At 26.1% G+C, this 23,738-nt stretch overlaps 1 protein-coding gene across 2 annotated transcripts in view; it reads right to left on the reverse strand.

Moving 5' to 3' along the window:
- Window positions 1-23,738, reverse strand: part of LOC122506452 (unconventional myosin-IXa-like) — a 37,587-nt gene that overhangs the window by 5,355 nt on the left and 8,494 nt on the right. The window contains exons 7-13 of one of the 2 annotated variants that reach the window (XM_043618644.1): window positions 22,129-22,436; window positions 21,659-21,996; window positions 21,356-21,416; window positions 18,304-18,627; window positions 13,759-14,631; window positions 13,567-13,662; window positions 2,699-5,871 (exon numbers count right to left, since the gene is read on the reverse strand). In XM_043618644.1, the coding sequence (XP_043474579.1) occupies window positions 2,699-5,871; window positions 13,567-13,662; window positions 13,759-14,631; window positions 18,304-18,627; window positions 21,356-21,416; window positions 21,659-21,996; window positions 22,129-22,436 (5,173 nt within the window). The remainder of the gene's footprint in view (window positions 1-2,698; window positions 5,872-13,566; window positions 13,663-13,758; window positions 14,632-18,303; window positions 18,628-21,355; window positions 21,417-21,658; window positions 21,997-22,128; window positions 22,437-23,738) is intronic. The other variant, XM_043618645.1, reaches the window with a different exon arrangement.

Consider the following 23,738-nt stretch of genomic DNA (forward strand, 5'->3'; position numbering starts at 1 on the left):
TTGTATTAAAAATAATTAAAATTCTGCGATGAACTTTATTATTTATGAAAATAATTGAGTTCTTGCGACTATTTTTTTTTATTTTTCAAATAATTGGATTCTAGTGGGCAGTTTTATTATTTATAAAAATAATTGAATTTTGCAAAGAATTTTTTATTAAAATTCCTGAAAATAATTGAATTTCTAAAAAAAAAATTTGTTACTTATCAAGATAATTGAATTCTTTCGAAGATTTGAGTTAAAATTTTTAAATTTCCAACAGATTTGAATTAAAAATTTTTCAAAACATTAATTTCCCAGAATTGTTAATGAAAAGTATGAAAATTTTATAATTAAAAAAATAAAGTTTCCCTGGTAAATATTAATTCGAAATAATAAATTTCAAATGACTGAGAACTGACAATTTTAGGAAATGATTTTAAATTTTTAATTGAATAATGAGACATTCGCAAAATTTTACATTACTTAGTTCGTAACGAACATAAGTTTTATATATTAAAAGCATCACGTCACTTAAATTCTCCATTATGAATCACATATTTTCTATTCACTCACAGAGAAAGTTTTAAGTACAGTTTCATTTATGTTACTAAAACTTTTAATCAATGATATCATCCTTAGTTAACTAGTCAGAGTTAGAATGTAGCATTAGAGACTCAAATATTAATTAAAACTTACTTTTGTATTGTGAGATTTGTTCTCATTATAAATTATAGTAAACATAAATTCCATTAAAAAAAAATAGAATTTCAAATTTTTATCTAATAAAAACTATTTCCCTTCATTGGAAACATTTCCCTGGATGTTTAATTCATTTACATAAATCAAAACTGAATCTCTAAAAAAGAATGAATTTTTAATTTGCTTCCTCATAGAGAAAATAATTTTCAATTTTTTTTACAACTAAAAAATGTGAGAGTAATTTAAAAAAATTTGATTTTGTTTCATTTTAAAAGTATGGATAGTAAAATATAAATTTTTTTTTCGTTAATTGACAATAAAGTGAAGCCAATCAAATTTTTATTACGTTCAATCAATGAATATCTTAGTAAATTATTTAATAATAAAAAGCTCATTTTTAAACAAAGTAAAAAAAAAAATAAAAAAATACGTTTTTCAATAAATTACACATCATTCATCTGTTCCACATGAACAAAAATAAAATAAATGAAAAACACGAGATTACTTGTCATTCATGAAAAAAATTTTTTGACGTTTAACAAAAAAAGAACTTCCGAATCCAAGGGAAAAAGTTTTTCAATAAAATTTTACTAACTTTAATAAAACTTTGCTGGTGAAATTAAAAATATTTCAATAAAATACTGTAGATTTGTATAAAAATTAAAAAAATACAATTAAAAAATAAAATTTAAAAAAAAATTTACAATTTAAATAAACATACAGATATAATTTTTATTCTTTCTTTCTCTATATATATTTTTTTCTTCATACCCTCAACTCTTTTCAATTTACAAAGCAATATTTTCATTTCTAAAGTTCAATAAATAAAAAAGTAAACTTTTTCTAACTTGATAATAAATCAAACATTTAATTAGTGTGCACTCAACTACCGTTAGCACTATTGAAAATCAACTTTAACTTTAAAAAGCGTTTGCATCGTCAAATGTAAAGTTAAGAAAAAGTTTTGAGAAAAAAAAAAATTATTGGAAAATTCTCATTCAATTCTACGCAAAATAAGCTTAAATGAAAATTATTTTAATTACTCTATTAAAAGTTATACGTGACATAAGAAAAAGAAATGAAAAAGTAATAATATAATTCAAATATTAAACTCATTAACACAAAAAGAAATAATATTTTCCCCATGAGGAGAATGTAGAAAAATTTCGAAAAAAAAATACTTCCATAGTTAACGAGTTTCAAGCACAATCTGGACAATTTTTGCAATTTTGGTCGCCATATTGTATCGGCCATTTTGAATTTTGTAAATCTGACATCAAATTTGGATTCAGCGACTCCGAAAACCCCGAAATAACAAATATCAAACAAATCTTTTTTAATTTAAAAAATCTTTAGTCGCCATATTGGATCCGCCATTTTGAATTTTGTAAATGTGACATTACATTTGGAATCAGCGACTCCGAAAACCCCCAAGTGATAAATTTCAAGCAGATCTGTTCAATTTTAAAAATTTTGGACGCCATATTGGATCCGCCATTTTGAATTTTGTGAATATAACCTTAAATTTGCACTCAGCGACCCCAAAAACTTTCTAGTGACAAATTTCAAGCAAATCTGTTAAATTTTAAAAATTTTGGACGCCATATTGAATCCGACATTTTGAATTTTGTAAATCTGACATCAAATTTGGATATAGTGACCCCGAAAACCCCCAAGTAACAAATTTCGAACAAATCTGTTTAATTTTAGAAATCTTTGGTCGACATTTTGAATTTATTACCACTAATTTCTATATTTTATACATCAAAGTTTTTTCTTTTCCCGTCATTAATTTCAAAGTGCAAAATTTTATTGTTATCAAAATTGAAATGTTCTTAGTCAACAGAATTTATTTTCTTTACTTGAAACGTTTTGCTATACGTTAGGTAAAGTACGTTGCGCGCGCAACTTTCAACGTCCAATCAGACGAGACTTGCGCGCGCATCCAAACTTAACCTATAAAGCAAGCTTTCAATACGTATACACAAAATTTATTAAATAGAAAAATGTAACGTACCAGCAGATGGAAGTAGATCGTCCAAAGATCCATCGTCAAGATCAGTAGCTGAGAGTAAAAGGTCGTCATCCGATGAAGCTCTGGTTAAACTGGGTAATGTTGACGTAAGAAGTGCTTTTTCTTTTTCAATTTCCTTGATATGACCAACAAGAATAGCCTCTTCCTCATCACTTCGATCCCTCTCCGTTTCGACAGTTGTCCCCCTGGACACTGCGCTCGACGACGTGACATTCAATTCTTCAGGGCTGAAAATTTTCGACGATCTCAAACTCGACAGCCTGTGCGTTGCCGTATGACACGCAGTCTCCAATGTATTAATATCAGCCAATGTCGCTCGTACAACTCTCAATTTTTCCTGAACAATCGTCTCGACACATCGTGTCTGCCTACCAACGTCCTGCAATGAATCCTGCGCCGGCAGCACTCGATTAGTCCTCAAAATACACGGCGCAAAAACTATCGCCAATGCCGATGGTGACATTCGATTATCCTCCTCATGTCGTGCAACTCTCGCCAAATGAACAATGAGCCGTTCCATAAGATCGAAATTTGGTTTCGGCAATTTTTTCAGAATTGCAAATAGAGTACTGATCCGATCGTGAGGATCCGTTAAGCTCGCCGCATGCAGGAAGTCGTCATAGTATTCGTAGGTGAGTAATGGCTCCGGCATATCGCGGAAGAAACTCTTGAGAACAGCGGCTAGAACGTGGACTTGATAATTCTCAAAGTCCACTTTTTCTAAATCGCCTTCGTCCATTTTTGTTTTTAGTTCCTTTACTTTTGAGCTGACGCCGCTCTTTCGGTAAATACCCTCGGTGTATAAACCACGCATTTCGATTGTCGTTATTAGACGATCGACAACCAACGGCACTTTTCCATCTCCAGAATCGAGTTTATAAAGCGGAACTCCGAAGACATGTCTTGAATTAATCTCGCTAATGGATCCTTCCTTACCGCATTCGGAAGCTTTCGTGTAACACTTTTTATGGCAAGTGAGCTTGCAATTCTGACAAACGAGTCCCCTTTCAATCGGCCACATAAAAAAGGACGTACAAACTTCGCAGGCTGTTGGTATGTTTATGATCGTCAACTGGAACGTATGATTCCCATGGCGGATAGGTTCTTCCTGCTTCCTCTTCTTCTCCTTTTTTCGTTTACTTTTACTCTGCTTTTCAATAGCTTCGGTCTTCGATAGCTTCATGAACTCGTTCATAAAACCCCTAAAAGCATTCACTCCCATTGACACCGGGAAATCTTCCCTCGTATTCTCCTGCTTACAGACCGTTTCAATCACATGAAGAAAGTTAGCAATCAGATCCGTATACTTGATATTCCCCTCAATCCCCTGTTGAATCGCGACACTATAAGTAATCACCAAATCATCCTTAAATTTCCTCAGAGCCTGTTTAAAAACCCGATCCACATCATTACGTTTCCCCCCTTCCTCCTGACTCTCCATCGCATAAATTTTCTTCGTTATAAAATCCTGCATCAACGCCAATTCTTTAGCATCGGAAATAATTTTATCCGTACTGTCCGAGAAGGCCGACGTCCCCGTCAAACTAAACTTGGAAGTAACTCCCTGCTTCACATTCTCATAGATCATTCGTCCCGTTTTCTTCCGATTCCTTCGATTCGGTGCATTCGCCATACTACAAGGCATCTTCAGCACTCCTCCATTCTGTATACACTTGACATGATACAATTGCTTACAATCATTACACTTATAACCCTGCGTGACAAATGCGTCCATTTTAGCATGACAGCAAACACAGACGTCGTCTTTTGAAAATCGGGCAACTTTTCTAAATCGATGACCAGCCAGAGTGAAATAATTCCCCTTCCATTCGATACTCTCCGATGCGTGTTTAAAATCAGGACTATTGTCCGTTTGCTTCTCATCACCAAGACCCGAGACTTTTGTCGCTGGATCTGAATTTCTTCTTCTCAATTCAAAACTAGATATGGCGTTAGATCGCGCACGTTTTGTCTGATCCTTGAATGGGACATCACTTTTATTCACCGACCAATCGGTGACATTTCTCAAACTAGTCTCATTAGTTTCCTTATTCATCCAAACGTTCGCTTTTAAATCACTTTCGCGAATTGTCCCGAGAAATAGGTTTCGATTCTCGTTCGTAGTCACTTCAGTTGCACTTTCACCCATTGATCGACATTGGACTTCACGTGGAAGTCTATTTCGCCTTGCAATTCTCACAGGAACGTCAGGTTCGGCCTTCTCCTTAGTTCGTAATGTTCGATCCCTTAAAACCGTTTCTTTTGAGGTTGCAATTTTACCCAAAGTTTCAAGTTCGGGTTTCAAATTTGTGTCGCCTTCCGAATTCTGCCTTCGTAAATAACCGTAATCCTTGATGGACTTATTGTAAATATCCCGTCTTGAGGGCGAACAATGAAGATTTTCCTCGTTCTGATAAGTATTATCACTGAGTCTTCTTTGTTCCCTACAAGTAGGATTCACAATTTTTACATTATAATTCGAGGCTTCGTTGAGTCTTTCAAGTCTCGCTTGTTCCAAAAGTGTTTCAGTCAAATTTCTGTATTGCGAAACATTTGGCGAACGTGTTACAGTTGCTTTTTGGGGAATTTGCATCAAATAATCGTAACTTGTTGGCGGTAAATCGGAACGTTTCTTCCAAATATCGGAACTATTGGGATTTTGTTGGGTGATGTTTAATGAGGAGAGATGATAGGCCATGTCTCGATTACTTGAGAATGGAGCGGTGTTGGAAAACGGGGGGGCACTGTGAACTGCACTTGGAGTTTCGGCATCTGTATCACCGTCACTGTAACCAGTCGATGAACTGTCTGTCCTTTTATTTGACAATTGGCTGGCAGTTGTATTTGTTAGGCTAGTGTTAGCAGTTGCTGTTACGGATGTTTGTTGATCATTGCGTCTTGTTCTCATGCTCGGTATGGGTTTGGAATTTTCCTGCGAATGATGTGACTCTGAACTATCAATACTGAGCTGAGATTCATAACTGCGGAGGCTCGCTAAACTTTCTAAGCTTCCTTTTCTCTCATTGCTGACATCTGGATAGAATGTTTCACTCGACTTTGACATTGATATTGGATCATTAAAAAAGCGTTTACTTGGTACCTTTCGGTAAGCGAGACTCGAATCGAATGATGGCTCTTGATTGATGTCATCGACTCTGAAAAAGACAATTTACATACCATTTACAAAAACCATTTTTCATTTAACTAATTTTTAAAGTGTTTCAAACAGATTTTAAGGGATTACAAATCAGGATTGCCACAAAAATTTAACTTTATTTTTCTCTGCCTTTTCCCTGTCTTTCCCTGAATTCCAGACACAATTTTGACTTTTTCCCTGACCCTAATTATTCTGATTAACTCTAAAAATTATTAGATACTCAAAAAAATTTTCTATAACATTTATTTACAAATTTCTTCAAAAGTAAAATTATTCGAAAACATCAATAGTTTTATTTAAAATAAATATATTTAATCATTTTTTTCATTGGAATTAAAATGTTCAAAAATTTCAAATTCAAACCTTTTCAAATTGAACAAAAATATTATTATGAAACATAAAGAAGATTTTGTTTAAATAATTGAAATTTTGCCAAAAATATTATTAAAATTATTGAAAATAATTGAATTTCGAAGAAGAATTTTATTTTTTATAAAGATAATTTAATTCTTGACGAGAATTTTTAAAAAATTTTGAAAATAATTTAATTTTTGCAAAGTATTTTATTACTTTTCAAAAGAATTGAATTCTTTTAATAAATTTCGATGTTTATCAAAATAATTGAATTTTGAAAAAGAATTTTATTAAAATTCCTTAGAATAATTGATTTTAAGGAAAGAATTTTGTTGTTTATCAAGCTAATTAAATTCCTTTGCAGAATTACTTAAAAAAAATTGAAAATAATTCATTTTCTGCGACGAATTAAATGTTATTTATGAAAATATTTGAATTATTGCAACGAATTCTATTATTTTACTAGCCAAACTATTCGCGCGCAAGCGCGCAGGATTGTTGTATGGGGCTGCTTATTTTAAACAATTTAAAAAATTTTAAAGAAATAATTATTATAACCTAACAAAGAGATTTAACTAACTAAAATTCAAATAATTTCACTCAATGGTCTCAATTTAAATAGAATTTACATTACTAGACTTAATCTATGGCTAGAACAATTACAATTAGTATCTAAGTCATCTTTTCCATTGCTTATTTTATAAAGCCATTTTAAATTAAATACTTTTTAAAGAAATAATAATTATTACACACTGAAAAAAGTTTTACTTGAAATAGCGATAAGTTTCTCTAGAATAACGAAAGTATTAATTGAAGCACTGAAAAATTTCGCTACTAAAGTGAAATCTGTAGTTCATCCAGCTAAATATTTTTTGCCGTGCATAACGAAAAAAGAATTAAATTAACATCAGATTTTCTACATTAAAAAAAAACGAATTCAAATAGAAATTAATCATTTTACAACTTAACCAAATTCACCCCAGAAATCACTGAATTCGATAATTTAGAAGAAAGTCAGACAAAAGCAGGGTTCCTACAGAATCCGGAAATCATGGAAATCATGGAAATGGTATGAAATTTTTAAAAGGCTTCTGGAAATCAGGGAAATCATGGAAAGGCCTGGAATTTTTAAAAGTTTCTAAATTTTTTCAGTTTTCCATTTTTTCTCTTGAATAAAAATTTAAATAATAATAAAGCTAAATGGCATAAAAGAGAAGAAAAAATGTTAAATTTTAAGAAAATCGGATTTTTGAATTTTTTCGAATTTTTTATAATTTTAGATTTTTTACCAAAGAGTCGAGACAATTTATTAAGTAAAGTATTTTCCAAAAGCACAAAAATAATGAAGCTAAATCCCATAAAAGAGAGGAAAAAATGTTGAATTTTAAGAAATTCGGATTTTTGAATTTTTGATAATTTTCCATAATTTTAGATTTTTTACCAAAGAGTCGGGACAATTTAATAAGTAAAGTATTTTCCAAAAGCACAAAAATAATAAAGCTAAATGGCATAAAAGAGAAGAAAAAATGTTGAATTTTAAGAAATTCGGATTTTTGAATTTTTGATAATTTTCGATAATTTTAGATTTTTTACCAAAGAGTCGGGACAATTTAATAAGTAAAGTATTTTCCAAAAGCACAAAAATAATGAAGCTAAATCCCATAAAAGAGAGGAAAAAATGTTGAATTTTAAGAAATTCGGATTTTTGAATTTTTGATAATTTTCCATAATTTTAGATTTTTTACCAAAGAGTCAAGACAATTTAATAAGTAAAGTATTTTCCAAGAGCACAAAAATAATAAAGCTAAATGGCATAAAAGAGAAGAAAAAATGTTGAATTTTAAGAAATTCGGACTTTTGAATTTTTGATAATTTTCGATAACTTTAGATTTTTTACCAAAGAGTCGAGACAATTTAATAAGTAAAGTATTTTCCAAAAGCACAAAAATAATGAAGCTAAATCCCATAAAAGAGAGGAAAAAATGTTGAATTTTAAGAAATTCGGATTTTTGAATTTTTGATAATTTTCGATAATTTTAGATTTTTTACCAAAGAGTCGAGACAATTTATTAAGTAAAGTATTTTCCAAAAGCACAAAAATAATGAAGCTAAATCCCATAAAAGAGAGGAAAAAATGTTGAATTTTAAGAAATTCGGATTTTTGAATTTTTGATAATTTTAGATATTTTCAGATTTTTCACCAAAGAGTCGGGACAATTTAATAAGTAAAGTATTTTCCAAAAGCACAAAAATAATGAGGCTAAATCCCATAAAAGAGAGGGAAAAATGTTGAATTTTAAGAAATTCGGATTTTTGAATTTTTGATAATTTTCGATAACTTTAGATTTTTTACCAAAGAGTCGAGACAATTTATTAAGTAAAGTATTTTCCAAAAGCACAAAAATAATAAAGCTAAATGGCATAAAAGAGAAGAAAAAATGTTGAATTTTAAGAAATTCGGATTTTTGAATTTTTGATAATTTTCGATAATTTTAGATTTTTTACCAAAGAGTCGGGACAATTTAATAAGTAAAGTATTTTCCAAAAGCACAAAAATAATGAAGCTAAATCCCATAAAAGAGAGGAAAAAATGTTGAATTTTAAGAAATTCGGATTTTTGAATTTTTGATAATTTTCGATAATTTTAGATTTTTACCAAAGAGTCGAGACAATTTAATAAGTAAAGTATTTTCCAAAAGCACAAAAATAATAAAGCTAAATGGCATAAAAGAGAAGAAAAAATGTTGAATTTTAAGAAATTCGGATTTTTGAATTTTTGATAATTTTCCATAATTTTAGATTTTTTACCAAAGAGTCGAGACAATTTAATAAGTAAAGTATTTTCCAAGAGCACAAAAATAATAAAGCTAAATGGCATAAAAGAGAAGAAAAAATGTTGAATTTTAAGAAATTCGGATTTTTGAATTTTTGATAATTTTCGATAACTTTAGATTTTTTACCAAAGAGTCGGGACAATTTAATAAGTAAAGTATTTTCCAAAAGCACAAAAATAATGAAGCTAAATCCCATAAAAGAGAGGAAAAAATGTTGAATTTTAAGAAATTCGGATTTTTGAATTTTTGATAATTTTCGATAATTTTAGATTTTTTACCAAAGAGTCGGGACAATTTAATAAGTAAAGTATTTTCCAAAAGCACAAAAATAATGAAGCTAAATCCCATAAAAGAGAGGAAAAAATGTTGAATTTTAAGAAATTCGGATTTTTGAATTTTTGATAATTTTGGATAATTTTAGATTTTTACCAAAGAGTCGAGACAATTTAATAAGTAAAGTATTTTCCAAAAGCACAAAAATAATAAAGCTAAATGGCATAAAAGAGAAGAAAAAATGTTGAATTTTAAGAAATTCGGATTTTTGAATTTTTGATAATTTTCGATAATTTTAGATTTTTTACCAAAGAGTCGGGACAATTTAATAAGTAAAGTATTTTCCAAAAGCACAAAAATAATGAGGCTAAATCCCATAAAAGAGAGGGAAAAATGTTGAATTTTAAGAAATTCGGATTTTTGAATTTTTGATAATTTTCCATAATTTTAGATTTTTTACCAAAGAGTCGAGACAATTTAATAAGTAAAGTATTTTCCAAGAGCACAAAAATAATAAAGCTAAATGGCATAAAAGAGAAGAAAAAATGTTGAATTTTAAGAAATTCGGATTTTTGAATTTTTGATAATTTTCGATAACTTTAGATTTTTTACCAAAGAGTCGAGACAATTTAATAAGTAAAGTATTTTCCAAAAGCACAAAAATAATGAAGCTAAATCCCATAAAAGAGAGGAAAAAATGTTGAATTTTAAGAAATTCGGATTTTTGAATTTTTGATAATTTTCCATAATTTTAGATTTTTTACCAAAGAGTCGGGACAATTTAATAAGTAAAGTATTTTCCAAAAGCACAAAAATAATGAAGCTAAATCCCATAAAAGAGAGGAAAAAATGTTGAATTTTAAGAAATTCGGATTTTTGAATTTTTGATAATTTTCGATAATTTTAGATTTTTTACCAAAGAGTCGAGACAATTTATTAAGTAAAGTATTTTCCAAAAGCACAAAAATAATGAAGCTAAATCCCATAAAAGAGAGGAAAAAATGTTAAATTTTAAGAAATTCGGATTTTTGAATTTTTGATAATTTTCCATAATTTTAGATTTTTTACCAAAGAGTCGGGACAATTTAATAAGTAAAGTATTTTCCAAAAGCACAAAAATAATAAAGCTAAATGGCATAAAAGAGAAGAAAAAATGTTGAATTTTAAGAAATTCGGATTTTTGAATTTTTGATAATTTTCCATAATTTTAGATTTTTTACCAAAGAGTCGGGACAATTTAATAAGTAAAGTATTTTCCAAAAGCACAAAAATAATGAAGCTAAATCCCATAAGAGAGAGGAAAAAATGTTGAATTTTAAGAAATTCGGATTTTTGAATTTTTGATAATTTTGGATAATTTTAGATTTTTACCAAAGAGTCGAGACAATTTAATAAGTAAAGTATTTTCCAAAAGCACAAAAATAATAAAGCTAAATGGCATAAAAGAGAAGAAAAAATGTTGAATTTTAAGAAATTCGGATTTTTGAATTTTTGATAATTTTCGATAATTTTAGATTTTTTACCAAAGAGTCGGGACAATTTAATAAGTAAAGTATTTTCCAAAAGCACAAAAATAATGAGGCTAAATCCCATAAAAGAGAGGGAAAAATGTTGAATTTTAAGAAATTCGGATTTTTGAATTTTTGATAATTTTCCATAATTTTAGATTTTTTACCAAAGAGTCGAGACAATTTAATAAGTAAAGTATTTTCCAAGAGCACAAAAATAATAAAGCTAAATGGCATAAAAGAGAAGAAAAAATGTTGAATTTTAAGAAATTCGGATTTTTGAATTTTTGATAATTTTCGATAACTTTAGATTTTTTACCAAAGAGTCGAGACAATTTAATAAGTAAAGTATTTTCCAAAAGCACAAAAATAATGAAGCTAAATCCCATAAAAGAGAGGAAAAAATGTTGAATTTTAAGAAATTCGGATTTTTGAATTTTTGATAATTTTCCATAATTTTAGATTTTTTACCAAAGAGTCGGGACAATTTAATAAGTAAAGTATTTTCCAAAAGCACAAAAATAATGAAGCTAAATCCCATAAAAGAGAGGAAAAAATGTTGAATTTTAAGAAATTCGGATTTTTGAATTTTTGATAATTTTCGATAATTTTAGATTTTTTACCAAAGAGTCGAGACAATTTATTAAGTAAAGTATTTTCCAAAAGCACAAAAATAATGAAGCTAAATCCCATAAAAGAGAGGAAAAAATGTTAAATTTTAAGAAATTCGGATTTTTGAATTTTTGATAATTTTCCATAATTTTAGATTTTTTACCAAAGAGTCGGGACAATTTAATAAGTAAAGTATTTTCCAAAAGCACAAAAATAATAAAGCTAAATGGCATAAAAGAGAAGAAAAAATGTTGAATTTTAAGAAATTCGGATTTTTGAATTTTTGATAATTTTCGATAACTTTAGATTTTTTACCAAAGAGTCAAGACAATTTAATAAGTAAAGTATTTTCCAAAAGCACAAAAATAATGAAGCTAAATCCCATAAAAGAGAGGAAAAAATGTTGAATTTTAAGAAATTCGGATTTTTGAATTTTTGATAATTTTCCATAATTTTAGATTTTTTACCAAAGAGTCGGGACAATTTAATAAGTAAAGTATTTTCCAAAAGCACAAAAATAATGAAGCTAAATCCCATAAAAGAGAGGAAAAAATGTTGAATTTTAAGAAATTCGGATTTTTGAATTTTTGATAATTTTCGATAATTTTAGATTTTTTACCAAAGAGTCGAGACAATTTATTAAGTAAAGTATTTTCCAAAAGCACAAAAATAATAAAGCTAAATCCCATAAAAGAGAGGAAAAAATGTTGAATTTTAAGAAATTCGGATTTTTGAATTTTTGATAATTTTCGATAATTTTAGATTTTTTACCAAAGATTCGGGACAATTTAATAAGTAAAGTATTTTCCAAAAGCACAAAAATAATGAAGCTAAATCCCATAAAAGAGAGGAAAAAATGTTGAATTTTAAGAAATTCGGATTTTTGAATTTTTGATAATTTTCCATAATTTTAGATTTTTTACCAAAGAGTCGGGACAATTTAATAAGTAAAGTATTTTCCAAAAGCACAAAAATAATGAAGCTAAATCCCATAAAAGAGAGGAAAAAATGTTGAATTTTAAGAAATTCGGATTTTTGAATTTTTGATAATTTTCCATAATTTTAGATTTTTTACCAAAGAGTCGGGACAATTTAATAAGTAAAGTATTTTCCAAAAGCACAAAAATAATGAAGCTAAATCCCATAAAAGAGAGGAAAAAATGTTGAATTTTAAGAAATTCGGATTTTTGAATTTTTGATAATTTTCCATAATTTTAGATTTTTTACCAAAGAGTCGGGACAATTTAATAAGTAAAGTATTTTCCAAAAGCACAAAAATAATGAAGCTAAATCCCATAAAAGAGAGGAAAAAATGTTGAATTTTAAGAAATTCGGATTTTTGAATTTTTGATAATTTTCCATAATTTTAGATTTTTTACCAAAGAGTCGGGACAATTTAATAAGTAAAGTATTTTCCAAAAGCACAAAAATAATGAAGCTAAATCCCATAAAAGAGAGGAAAAAATGTTGAATTTTAAGAAATTCGGATTTTTGAATTCTTTTCAAATAGAATTCTTTTGAAAAATTTTATTGAAATCATAGATAATTTAAAATCATTGAATTGTGGAAAATGTTTGAAAATAATTGAAATGCCAAGAATTTTGTGGAACTTTTTGAAAATAATTGAATTTCGGAGAATAATTTTATTATTTATAAAAACAATTTAAATTTTGACGAGAATTTAAAAAAAAATTTTGAACATAATTCAATTTCTACAAAAAATTTTATAACTTTTGAAAATAATTGAATTTTGCAAAGAATTTTATTAAAATTCCTAAAAATAATTGAATTTATGTGAAGAATTTTATTCAAATTCCTAAAAATAATTTAATTTTTGTGAAGAATTTTGTTATTTATCAAGATAAATAAAAATAAATTTGGAAATAATTAATAATATTAAAAAAATCATTCTTGTCAGAAATAGAAAAAATTTTTTGAAGGTTTTCTATTAAAATTCGTGTTAGTTACATAATTTATAAGGCAAACAAAAAAGACAGAAAAAATTCAGAATTTTCTTATGAATTCGAAAAATTTTGTTCTTTCCATTACTTTTAATAAAAAGTCCTGACTTTTCCCTGTTTTAAATTAATTTTCATTTCTGTAAATAAATACCTTGATGGCAAAACTCGTTCATACGGTTCAAGGCGACGAGTGAAGACACTACTTTCTGTGGATGATGAGAAACTTCTTGAATCTTCACTACCGAATCTGGAATAAAATTAAAAATTTAAGACTCCTCAAATATTGTCCTAAAGCAAAAAAAAAAAAAAAAAAAAAAAAAAGAGAAATTCATCAATAACTTACTCTTTATCGCGAACTTCTCCCCTTGCATCCGATCGGAACATAAACTCCCGTTTCTTCTTCCTCTTCATGTCGGCCACTGCTTTTCTAACATTATTACCTCGAACACAAGCTTGGAATGTTATCACACAGCACTTTAATTTCTTGAACCAATTTTGAATCTTATAAGCCCTCCACGCCGATTGTATATGAATGGCAGCCTCAATTCTCGTTCGCAAAGAATGTGCAAATTTCTGCGCCAGTACCATACGCCAAAACGCTTGTATTTGCACAACAGCATTCTTTAATCTCAAAAATTTCCTCCTCTCCAAACAAGCTCTAAACCATTTTTGTATTGTCGTAATACTCGTGATTATTTGCTGATGTAATTTAATGTCTAATTTAATTTTCTCCGATTCACGTAAAAATACTTTGGTTGCTCCAAGTTGATAATTATCATTGTCAAGATTTAATGTCAATAGAAAATGTCTAACATCAGCTTGCGAGCTCAATAGACCCTTTGGAAGGAGCATTCGATATAATTGAATAAATTCCTCATAATTTAATCTCACATTAAAACCAGCTTGTCTGATTCTCACAGTTTCCAACATTCCCGTATATCTCAATTGTCTTTGAACTGTTTCTTCGTCAAATTCATTTGGTACTTTGTTCGCATTACTTTTGATGCATCGAATAAAAAATGGATTCGCCTGATTTAATGTGTCCATTAAACTATGTAAACTTTGTTGAAATTGAGCTGAAACAGTCATTGGTTGTTTGCGCGCCTTTCCAGGACCAGTTCCATAACTTTGCGTTCTACCAGCGAGTGTTTTAACAGTCTGCAAATTTTTAAGACCCTTCTTGCCCCTTTCCCTTGGTCTAAACGATTTATTTTTCCTAAAATCATGAAAGAAAGAAATTAACATATTTTCTTTTAGCGTTTTTTGAATTTAAAAAAAAACTAATTTAGGGGGCGGAGGGGGAATCTAAGTGCGTAATTACATGTGTCTTAAAAATATACCAAATGGTATTTATTTAATGGGAATGATTATAAATGTATAAAGCTCAGTCTAAAGGGCAACATCATAGCAAAGTTTGTTCGGCGCATAAATTATTATGTTACGAAAAAAGGAGATTTATAAAATCTTATTCTCGAGAACTTGCAATCATTAGTAAATTAATTAATTATATTTAATTATAATTCAAATTAACTGAATTTATTATAATTCAAATTAATTAAATATATTATAATTAAAATTACTTGAACTTATTATACAGAGTTGCCATAAAAATTCAATTTTCTTTTTCCCTAATTTCCAGAGAAGAATATTCTAAAATTTCTAAAATTCAATAACTTATAAGAATATTTTATTATAAAACAATAAAATTAATTCTACGCAGAATTATTAATTAAAAGTACGAAAAATTCTGATTTTCAAAGATTTGAATTCGAAACCTTTTCAAAATTCAATTATTTATAAATATTCCCCCCTAATGCTTTTAATATTTTATTATCTAAAATTTTAACTGAAATTATTCATTTTTAAATCAATTTTTATTAGAAAATGCGACGAGAATTCAATTATTTAAATACAAAAATAAATAATTTATTCAATAATTGAATGTTTCTTATAATAATTCAAATTTTTGCAAGAATTTTTTTAAACAATTTTAAAAGTAATTGAATTTCTGTGAAGAATTTTATTATTTATAAAGGTAATTGAAATATTGACGACATTTAAAAAAAAATTTTGAAAATAATATTCAATATCTACAATTTTAGCTGAAATTCATTCTTAACTCAATTTTTATGAGAAAATTCAATGAGAATTCAATTATTTAAATACAAAAATAGATAATTTATTAAATAATTGAATTATTTATGAATTTATGAATTATGAATTATTTATGAAAATAATTGAATCCTTGTAAAAAATTGTATTATCTATGAAGATAATTGAATTATTGCGAAAATATTTATAAAAAAAAATTGTAAATTAAATTCCTGTGAAATTTTTATTAGTTATGAAAATAATTAAATGTTTGAGTAAAATTTTATTAAAAATTTTTTTAAATAATTCTTTTGGGAAATTTTATTTAAAATAGAAGAAAATTGAAAATCATTGAATTAAGAAAATTTTTTTGAAAATAATTGAATTTTTGCCATGAATTCTATTAAAATTTTTGAAAATAATTGAATTATTGTAATAAATACTATTGTTTATGAAAATAATTGAATTTTTACAATAAATTTTATTAAAATTCCTGAAAATAATTGAATTTTGTCGAAGAATTTTATTATTTATAAAGATAATTGAAATGTTGAGATATTTTTTTTTAGATTTTTTGAAAATAATTGAATTCTTTCCATGAATATTGTTATTTACGAAAATAATTGAATTTTACAATTAATTTTATTCAAATTCCTGAAAATAATTGAATTTTTAGGAAAATTTTTTTATTTATCAAGATAATTGAATTCAATTGAAGAATTGCATTAAATTTTCTTTGAAATTTCAACATTATTGCAATTAAACTTTCTCAAAAAAATTAATTCCACAAAATTGTTAGTTAAAAATATGAAAAATTCCAATTTTCAAAAATTTTAAATTCAAACCTTTTTAAAATTCAATTATTTCTAAAAATTCACGCTCTAATGTTTTTAGTATTCAATTATAATGTAAAATTTTAACTGAAATTCATTTTTAAATTAACTTTTTGTTGGAAAATTCTAAGAGAAATTAATTATTTAAATAGAAAAATAAATAATTTTAATGAATAATTTAATGTTTCTCAAAATTGACTTCTCATAAAGAATTTTATCAACAAATTTTTAAATAACTGAATTTTTTTTGACGAATTTTAATAAAATTTTTCAGAATAATTACATTTTTCGAGGAATTTTATTAAAATTGTATTAAAAATAATTGAAATTTTACGATGAGTTTTTAATATTTATGAAAATAATTGAATTTCGGTAAAAAATTTTATTATTTATGAAAATAATTGAATGGCAGTAAAAAATTTTATTATATTTATCAAGATAATAATTGAAATCTTTCAAAGAATTGCGTTAAATTTTTGTGAGATCTCAACAAAATTAAAATATAAATTGAAAAAAAATTAGTTTCACAGAATTGTCAATGAAAAGTATAGAAAGTTTAAATCTTTCAAAGTTTTTAATTTGAAACTTTTTTCAAATTCAATTATTTCCCATAATTGCTATTATTTATTTCTAACTTCTCAAAAATTCAATTTCTTTTAGTTTTTTTTAAACTAAAATTCTTCTATAAATCCATTATTTTTAATAATTTATGAAATATAAAAAAATTTAACTATTATTTCCAAAGAATTTAAATTATTAAAATTTTTCAAAAATCTAAGTTCTTTAAAATTTTGAATTAAATTAATTAAAAATTGAAATTTTCTAAAAATTCAAATTAAAACCTTTTGAAGAGTTCATTCATTTATGAAAATTGTAATAACTCTTTTAAAATTAATTTTGAAATATTTAAGTAACATTATTCACTAAATAATTTTATGAAAGTTCGTTAAGAATTAGGTCATTTAAAAGAAAAAAAAAATTTATTTATTTTAATTCATGTTCTAAAATTTTGCGCCGTATTTGACATTGATGTTGCTATCTACTAGAAAATTTTCTCAGTCACCATTCCCATTGGTAAATGAAACAAAGGATTAGTCATTAGACTGTAATTATACAGGCAGGCAGGCATTTTCTGAAGACTGCAGGAAAGCATGATTTTGTTATCAAGTGAACGCGCACTGAAGAAAGGTGTCCAAATAGCAAAAAATCGTAACTTTTAAAGTAATAGTATAAAAATGGGACCCCCCCACCCTCCCCTGGTCTTCATTACCCCTGAAATTAATTATAAAAACTGATTTTTGTGTTAAATTTTCGAATTTAAATTAAAATTTAAAAAGCTTGAATTAATGAAGGTAACATTGTGTGAAACATAACCTTAAAACTTCTTCGGTATCTTTTTTCAATGCGCGCCACATTCATGCAGGGTTATTCAATGAACTCAAGTATTACAGAATTGATTAGTGGCCAATCAAGTGAAAAAACTGTATAAAAAATAAACATGCAAAATGAATTAATTTTCCTCTCGAATAATTTTTTTTTTTCTAAAGATCTAAAATATATATAGAAACTCTATAGAAACTACCACCTAATTTCTACCATAGTCTATAAAAATCCTAGAACATGCTTTTTTGATCCGTTGGTGCAAAACACGTGATTGGCGAAAAAATGAAAAATGTGTAACCCCGTAACCATTTTTTTTTCAAAAATATTTGTGTATAAGTGTGCTTAAAACTACGAGACAATTTTCTTTATAAAGTAAGAAAATGTTTACAAGGAAAAATTGTCTTCCTTTAAAGATTCTACAAGAATAATTACACCATATTACCTAAACGAAGAAACCCATAAAACCCGCGGTAGAGAGAAACACTCGTGGTGTTATAAAATTATCCTCGCACATTTAATTTCTATTTTTTTATTTTTAGCTTATGATGAATTATCAAATAGGTGCGATGAGATTTACATACATGACAATTCGATTTGCACGTTCCATAACGTTCGCTTCGTCTTTTGGAAGTACCCTCTCTAGTGGCGTGTGTGTATCACGCCTGAATTTATTATTACTATTGGACTGCTCATCCCTTCCCCTGACAATGTAACTTTTTGCCGTTACAATCGTAGGCTGTTGCATCTGATTAATATTTCTAAATTGTGGCCATGATAAACGATTGTTGTTAACACTGTCGTTGTTTTCAATTTGTGTGACAGTTAATGTGGCTGATGGGGTGGTCGATGGTAAGCAGACACTGCGCTGCTTCTGATAACTTGGCGGGCGAATTTGTTTGTGCGCACTGAAAAATGCCTTCATGCTTAGCTACCTCTCTCTCTTCAATATTTCAAAAAAAAAAAAAAAACTTTTTTTTCCCCTGGTTCTAAATTTATTTTCATTCTTTTGCAAAAAGTTAAGCATGTCTCTCGTCTCTTTTTCTCAAATTCTTAATTTTAATAATGCAATAATGATGATGAAATAGCAATGAACAGTTTTATAACAGATTAATATCGCTACAATTTTATACATTTTTACCAAAGTTTTGCAGTCATGCTTTACAGGGTTGCCACAAAAATTAAATTTTATTTCTCCCTGATTTCTACACAAAATTTTAACTTTTCCCCTAAGAAATATTCTGATTCACTCTAAAAATTATTAGATACTCAAAAAAAAAAAAGTTCTACTATACATTTATTTACGAATTTCCTTTATAATTGGAAAATTATTCCAAAACACCAATAACTTCATCTTTAAATAAATATAAATTCTTCGCAACAATTCAATTATTTTCAAAATATTTCAAAAGAATTCAATTACTTTCTGAAATTTTAATAAAATTCAATAATTAATTGTTTAATTTTTTGACAAACACGATTATTTTAAAAACTTCAAAAAAATTGTCCAATAAAACTCAATAATTTACAAAATTTTTTATTTGAAATTATTAAAAAAAACTCCATTATTTAAAAAAAAATTCAAAGAAATTTTTCAAAAATAATTTAATTAGAATTTTAAAATTGAAAATATTTAAAAAGAAATATTATTAAAAACGTTAAGATACATAAATGCAAACCACAACTAATTATATTTTTAAATAATCGACTTCTTTCGTCAAATTAAAATAATTTTTTTTTTAAATTGCAATTTTTGAGAAGTTTAATTAAAATTGAATTAAAAATAATTGAAATTCTGCATTGAATGTTATTGTTTATAAAAATAATTGAATTCCTAAAAATAATTTTATAATTTAGGCAAATAATTGAATTATTGCGAAGAAATTTTGAAAATAATTGAAATTTTTCCAAGAATTTCTTTTAAACATTTTAAAAATAATTGAATTTCTGTGAAGGATTTTATTATTTATAAAAATAATTAAAATATTGACGAAATTTGAAAAAAAATTTTTTGAAAATAATATTCAATTATAATCTGTAATTTTAACTGGAATTCATTTTTATATCAATTTTTTAAGAAATTTTTAAATAATTGAATTCTTTTGACGAATTTTAATAAAATTTTTCAGAATAATTACATTTTTCGAGAAATTCTATTAAAATTACATTAAAAATAATTAAAATTCTGCGTTTGATTGAGTTTGATTATTAATGAAAATAATTGAATTCTTGTAAAAAATTGTATTATCTATGAAAATAATTGAATTATTGCGAAAATATTGATAAAAAAAAATTGTAAATAATTCAATTCCTGTGAAATTTTTATTAGTTATGAAAATAATTAAATGTTTGAGTAAAATTTTATTAAAATTTTTTTTAAATATTTCTTTTGGGAAATTTTATTTTAAATAGGGAGAATATTGAAAATCATTGAATTAAGAAAATTTTTTTGAAAATAATTGAATTTTTGCCATGAATTCTATTAAAATTTTTGAAAATAATTGAATTCTTGTGATGAATACTATTGTTTATAAAAATAATTGAATTTTTGCAATTTTATTAAAATTCCTGAAAATAATTGAATTTTGTCGAAGAATTTTATTATTTATAAAAATAATTGAAATGTTGAGATATTTTTTTTAAAAAATTTTTTGAAAATAATTGAATTTTTGCGAAGAATGTTATTAATTTTGAAAATAATTGAATTCTTGTGATGAATATTGTTATATTTGAAAATAATTGAATTTTACAATTAATTTTATTAAAATTCCTGAATATAATTGAATTTCGGGGGAGAATTTTGCTATTTATATTCAAATAATTGAAATGTTAACGAGAATTTTTTTTTACAATTTTTGAATATTGAATTGAAATAATTGAAATTTCTGGAAAAAGAAAATTCAGAATATTCTTATAAATTCTAAACATTTAATTTTTTCCACTACTTTTAATAAAAATCCCTGACTTTTCCCTGATTTCCCCCAGACCTGTGGCAACCCTGGCTTAAGAAGAGTTGTAGAGAAATGTAAATGCATTAATGTGGGGGCAAAAAACAATGATTATGACGCGATTATGAAAACTAATTCTAAAACACAATACATTAAAGTGCGAACAGACATTAATTTTCGAAATTTATAAATTTAATATGAAACATTCAATTCTAGAACATTATGGATTTACAATATTGTCTATTTTCATTTAACTTTACGAAACTTTTTTTCATTTTAATTTAAAGTTTTGCAAATCCATAAGTATTTTCTTTTTTTTATTTTCTGAACAAACACACATAGTGGATCGAAGACCACTTACGCTATTCGGTTAATAGCAAGATTCACGGCCGATAACGTCACAAGATGGCTACAAGGACAAAAGACAATGTGTCCATCGTAAATGCAATTTTATCTATTATTACTATTCTCAAAGAAAAGAAAACTCTCTCTCAACTCTTCGTAATTGAAATTTAAACTGCTGAATTTTGTTTTCAAAGGCAAAGAATAATATAATTTTTTTTTGACAAATAGGCTAAAAATCAAACATTTAAGAAAAGTGTTAGTTAAATTTAGTTCCTTTCTCCTTTTAAAAAAAAATCATCAGGCACACAGACATAGATCAAAATTGTAAATTTATACTACTGACCTTATTAAATTCTCATTTGGTGTTCTATATCTGTTCTGTACAGAAGTTTTACTCCCGTCCGCTGAAATTATACACAAAAATTAATTAAAATAATAATAATAATAATAATAATAATAATAATAATAATAATAATAATATCAGGCTTTCACACTCAATAATTAATTTTAAATAAAAAGAATCGAAAAGTAGGTTTAATACTGAAAAAAGTAGTGAAAACTACTGCATTTGATAATAAGGGAATTTGTGATGCAAATTTCCCGAAAAAATAAAAAAAAAATAAAATAAAATAGAAGAAATTCTTACTTCTGCCATGCCGATGAATTCTTCCAGCCTCTTGAAATGCAAAATGAGCGCGAAAGAAAGCGCGAAGTATCGCCCATCGAAACACAGCAACTGGATCAGCACCAACTAATTCTCGGACAAATGCAAGTGAGGAATTTTTCAATACACCAACAACACCATCTGGTCGCATCAAATCGAGATTCTTTTCTCTCATATTTGACGTCTGATATTTCACCGAGCCAGCGTAATGACGAACAACAAAAGCAGCCTCACGTCGTTGAGGTGCTTCATAAAATGGATTGTCCTTATGAACGGAATTGAATTTTTGCAAAAGCGTCTCATTTGTAGCACCAGGAAAACTGAAAAAGCAAATTTCTTCTTCTATTTTCTATTCCACAATAAAAAAAAAATTAATATTTTGCCGAAAAAAAAGCTTAAAGTAAAGAATTATTATTATTTATTTTAAAAATTATTAAATTAAAGAAACTTACTTGCACTGATCGTCCAAAAGGCACAAAAGTCCATTAGGCTTACCCTCGATAAGATTTAAGCAAGCTGAATTATCACTGTAACCAATGTCTGTCCATCTTATATTTTGCTTTCGATATTCCCTTTGTTCGTATTGAAATACATGTTGATTGAAATAATGTTGCAATTGTTCGTTGGCATAATTAATACAAAGTTGTTCGAAACTATTGCATGTTTTGAAATCCTCAAATCCAAAAATATCGAGGACACCTATGCTGTTGCCTTGATGATCTCGAAGTGTATCTTTCTTCGAGAGAAGCGCATGATTCACCTAGAGTTCAAGAAATTTTTTTTTTAATTGCACATTAAAAGGAGAAATACCTATAAAATTTAGACGCTTCTAATGAAATTATAATTTTTAATTTTAATCGTTTTTTTTTTAAATTTTCAGACATTTTGTAATTTTAAAAACTTACTCTACAAATGATTAGACACTCAAAATTAGACACTCAAGATTATTTGGAAATTCTTCAATTAAATAATATATTAGAAAATAAAAACAACAAATAATTTCAATAAAAATTCAATTGAACTTTTTTCAAAAAAATTAATTCTACAGAATTGTTAGTTAAAAGTATGAAAAATTCAGATTTTCAAAGATTTTAATCTGAAACCATTTCAAAATTTAATTATTTCTGAAAATTCAAGTATAATGCTATTGATATTCAATTATTATCTAAAACTTTAATAGAAATTAATTTTTAAATCAATTTTCATTAGAAAATTCTACGAGAAATCAATTATTTAAATACAAAAATAAAAAATTTATTGAATAATAGAATATTTCTCATATAAATTTTTTGTAAAATAATTCTCATAAAGAATTTTATCAACAAACTTTTTAAATAATTGAATTTTTTTTTAATGATTTTTAATAAAATTTTAAAGAATAATTATTTACAGTTTTCGAGGAATTCGATTAAAATTGTAATAAAAATAATTGAAATTCTGCAATCCGTTTAATTAATTATAAAAAGGATTGAATTTCTAAAAAGAAATGTATTATTTTATGAGAATAATTGAATCTCTGTAAAAAATTTTATTATTTAGGAAAATAATTGAATTATTGCAAAGAAATTCATAAAAAAAACATAAATAATTGAATTATTGCGAAGAAATTTATAAAAAGTTTGTAAATAATTAAATTCCTGTGGAATTTTTATTATTAATGAAAATAATTAAATATTTGCGTAGAATTTTATCAAAATTTTCTTTAAATAATTGAATTATTTTGAAAAAATTTATTAAAATAGTAAATTATTGAAAATTATTAAATTGTGAAAAATTTTGAAAATAATTCATTTTCGGAGGAAAATTATATTCCTTTTCAAAATAATTGAATTTCGGCAAAGAATTTTGCTATTTTTATAGATAATTGAAATCATGATGAGATTTTTTAAAAAAAATTTTGAAAATAATTATATTTTTCAAAAGAATCTTAGTTCTTTTGAAAAAAAATTGAATTCTTGCAATGAATATCGTTATTTATGAAAATAATTGAATTTTGCAAAGAATTTTATTAAAATTTCTGAAAATAATTGAATTTTTGGGAAGTATTTTGTTATTTATCAAA

This window comes from Leptopilina heterotoma, unplaced genomic scaffold (genome assembly GCF_015476425.1).
Source record: "Leptopilina heterotoma isolate Lh14 unplaced genomic scaffold, ASM1547642v1 Lhet_42, whole genome shotgun sequence".
Taxonomy (NCBI): domain Eukaryota; kingdom Metazoa; phylum Arthropoda; class Insecta; order Hymenoptera; family Figitidae; genus Leptopilina; species Leptopilina heterotoma.